The 3,905-nt window shown below is 37.2% G+C and overlaps 1 protein-coding gene across 1 annotated transcript; it reads right to left on the bottom strand.

The window, feature by feature from the left end:
• Positions 1–3,158: 3,158 nt before the first annotated feature.
• On the bottom strand, positions 3,159–3,451 carry LOC309868410 (thymosin beta-10). Its single transcript, XM_082738254.1, has one exon. It carries the CDS (start codon positions 3,368–3,370, stop codon positions 3,236–3,238), a length of 135 nt encoding a protein of 44 aa, XP_082594380.1. The 5' UTR covers positions 3,371–3,451; the 3' UTR covers positions 3,159–3,235.
• Between the last annotated feature and the right edge of the window lie 454 nt (positions 3,452–3,905).

Raw genomic sequence — 3,905 nt, 5'->3', positions numbered from 1 at the left:
CAGAGGCAGATGGAGAAGCAGGCTCCAGCTGAGCAAGGAGCCCAATGTGGGACTCAATCCCAGGACGTTGGAATCATGACCTGAGCTGAAGGCAGCAGCTTAACCAACTGAGCCACCCAGGCATCCCATCAAGTTCTCTTTCTTTTGTTGCATTTTACTCTAAATAGTAAGGAGAAATCAGGTCATTTTTTGAACACATGTTGCTTATAAATCTCTGCTGAATATCCCAGGTAGTAACTCATAAGTTCTACCACTTAGGCAAAGCACTAGAACAAAATTCAGCCAGGTTTTCTGCCACTTTATAGCAGGAATTATCTTTCCTCCAGTATGGTCCTTGTCTGAGATCAGAAGCATGTTTAATGTTCCTATTTCCATGCTATTTTGTTCATTATGACATATGTATCCTCCAAGATGATACATCCTCTACACTCTGCTCTTTTCTTTCTAAAAACCTCACTAGAATCATATTTAACACTCATATTTCTACCAAAAGTCCCTTCAAGGCAATCTCAACTTTTCTAGTATGCATATCAAAACTCTTCCAACCTCTACCCATCTCACAATTCCAAAGCCATTGCTACATTTTGAATGTTTATTACAGCAGAAAGCCATTTATGATACTATAATCTGTTTGGTTAACCCGAGTTGTCATAAAAAAAAATAAATAGCACAGACTAGTTGGCTTGAAAAACAAGTTTAAATTCTCACAGTTCTAAATGCTGGAAATGCAAATTGAGGCTGTCAATAGGATTTATATCTGGTAGTTCTGTCTCTTTATTTTGCAGGCAGTGCCTTCTCATCTCCTTTTTTGTGTGCACATACATGGAGGGGGAGGGGAAGAGAGAGAGAGGGGAAGAGCAAGTGGGCGAGCCAGAACATTGCACTCTGGTGTCTTTTCATTTCTTGTAAAGGTATCAATCCTATTGAATAGAACCCCACCATTATGACTTCATTTAACTTTATTACATCCTTAGAGATCCTCTTTCCAAATAGACACATCAAAGTTAGTTCTTCAGTATATTAATTTTGGGGAGACACTGTTCAGTTCACAACAGCCAGATAAAGTATATCAAAAACACCATTTGGCATATAGCTATGCTTACAAAAATGGCAGCTGCTATTGCTGATGTTGATGATACTGTATGAGTAAAAGTGGTGGCATGCTATTTATAAAAGAGAAGCATGAGTTAAAAATAATTATCACTGGAAATTTTTGCTTGATTTTTCCATAATTTACTTTGGCAATTGACTATCATGGAAGTGAAAAATAAAACTATTATTGCATTAATTTGCTAGATTTGCCATAAGAAAATATGTACTGGGGGTTAAACAACAGAAATCTCTTTTCTCAATTCTGAAAACTAGAAGTACAAAATGAGTGTTGGCAGGTTTGATTTCTTCTAAGACCACTGTCCTTGATTTGCAGATGACTGCCTTTTTGATGTGCCCTTACATGAATCCTACTCTGTCCTGTTCACCACTGGTGTCTGGAAATTTGGCATTTAAATTTCCTCCTCTTATAGATATAGTCACATTTTATTAAAACTTACCCATAGAATCTCATTTAACATCATTTATCTCTTTAAATGGCTTATTTCTAAATATAATCACATTATATGGTATTTGGGTTTAGGGCTTCCACATGAAAATTTTGCAGAGACACAATTCTGCCCATTAACAATTATCATTATATTTTAGCACACCATGTTGAAAAAATACTTACAAAGAAATAAACAAACTATACTATCTGCCTGTTTAAAACTATGTATGGATTTTTAGGTAAAATAATCTTGAAAAATTTGCTGTCAGAGCCTTAAATTTACTTAAGGATCTCTTGACAAGAGACAGCACATTTGTAAATAACTTCTCTAAAATTATAGGTAAATGAGCCATTAGTAAAAATGTTAATCATAAAAGGAAGGGGTGTTGATATAAACAGGAAAAAAACTAGTTAAGAACAGTGGTTTTCCCATTCTGTATAGGGAAGTTGGAGAGATACCATTATTATTACTGAATTTCAGGGCTGTAAAATTTAAGGAATCGCTGAAGTAGATTTAATGATCATATTTATCCAGATACCATTTTAAGTTATATTTATGTATTTAAAAATTATTATTCCTTAGTTATTGGAGACAGCTGAACCTAGTTTATGAAGAAGCAAATCTTTATGTTTTGGATTTTAGCAAAATAGGTCCTGAAAATTATGATAGAGTTCATGCTTCAGAAGGTTTTGATCATGAGAAAATTTCTATGTCTAAATGTTATAATTGTTTTATTGATTCAAACTGTATTTATCAAGTGTTTTTTGCCAAGCACAATTTAGGCCCTTGGAATTTATTCAATAAAGGAAAAAAAAAATGCCTTCTATCCTTGAAGATGTTGCACTCCTGCTTGGTCAGGTTATAACACAAATTAATATAAGAAGCAATATAAGAGTAGAGAATAATTAATGGAAAAGTGGGCAAGGAATAAATAGCAATATAACATTTTTTTTAGTTAGAAGAGGCTACTGTAGCAGGGACTTAAATTAGCATAAGAATTTAACACAGAGAAGTGGGAAAACAAAACAAACAAAACAAACAAACAAACAAAAACTAAGATGGGAGTATATTCAGCTTGCTAAAAATCCTGAAGTCCATCAGCCAGGCATAATATGGTGCACATTTACATGGAGTGAGATCTTGACCTCAAAATGTTTCAATGTTATACTAGACCAGAGATTAAGATCATGATTCCCCTGATGTGTCTGTCATTATTGTTAGTTTTGAATAAGCAAAGGCTAGAGCAAGAGAGTCAGCCATGGTCACTTGTGTTTTGGAAAAGACTCAAAAGTAGGTAGAGTTAGAAAGGTTTATAGTGGAAAAAAAGGAAGGTTCTGTGTTTCACCCTGATTGGAGATGGTTGGCATGAAAGAGTTGTTGGAAGGCAAACTAGAACGGCATCCCATGTGATTTGATTTTTTTTTTTTTTTTTTTTTTTTTTTTGCCACGAGGTGTGTTTTATTTTCATGAAACATACAAATAATTTGCTATAATATCCCAGGGCAAACCGGAGAATTTGGCAGTCCGATTGGGGGGGGTCCCCTCAGAGACCCTCAGGCCGGTGGCGTCGGCACGGAGTGCCTGGGTTCACAGTGCAGCTTGTCGCTCGTATCCATCTTGCAGGTGGCTCTTCTTCCTCCACATCACGACTGGGGTGTCTCGAGGATGACGGGGGCGGGGAATCCTCCGGGTTCTTAGGAAATTTCACTCCGCTTCTCCTGCTCAATGGTCTCTTTGGTCGGCAGGGTGTTCTTCTCCTGCGTCTCCGTTTTCTTCAGCTTGGCCTTATCGAAGCTGGCGATTTCCCCCATGTCCGGCTTGTCTGCCATTTTCTTAAAGCGATCCGTGCAGTTCCTCTCCGAGCCCAGCGCCTGGTACTCCCACTCGCGTTGCTGCAGCAAGAGACCGTGATTTTAGATGCATATTTAATTTCTTTGGTAGAAGTGGGACAAAAATTAAAAGAGCTGTCAGTTATTAATCACATCCTGACCATTTGAGGCTAATCATTTCAGGGATTATTGTTTGGTTTCCTGGATCGTTATTTGAGATAGCAGTCTAAATTACTAGGATGGCTTCCTGAGATGTTTATCATAAACAGAGGGGTTGGTATCCTGGGGAGTTTAATGCAGGTTGTTAGAGTTCTGGTTTTATATGAAGTCTAGTCATTGTCTTTTCTGTCTCTCAGTATCAACTAAAACCCATGTCTTCCAATACTTTCTTATTTAGTCTTTTGCAATGCTCTCTGTCTTGCATCCACTGGAATCAGTATCACTATGTCTTTATTGCCTGATTACGGCAGCCACACCAAGAATACCAAGGTCTGAGTCAACCACCTTCTCATAATCTATATGGTCCGACTCTTTC

Source organism: Mustela nivalis (assembly GCF_964662115.1).
Source record: "Mustela nivalis genome assembly, chromosome: 1".
Taxonomy (NCBI): domain Eukaryota; kingdom Metazoa; phylum Chordata; class Mammalia; order Carnivora; family Mustelidae; genus Mustela; species Mustela nivalis.
The sequence above is the reverse complement of the archived record's forward strand: the minus strand, read 5'-3'. Positions and strand labels throughout refer to the sequence as shown.

Coding starts and splice junctions, on each gene's coding strand:
- LOC309868410 (XM_082738254.1), bottom strand. CDS start 3,370: ATGGCAGACAAGCCGGACATGGGGGAAATCGCCAGCTTCGATAAGGCC.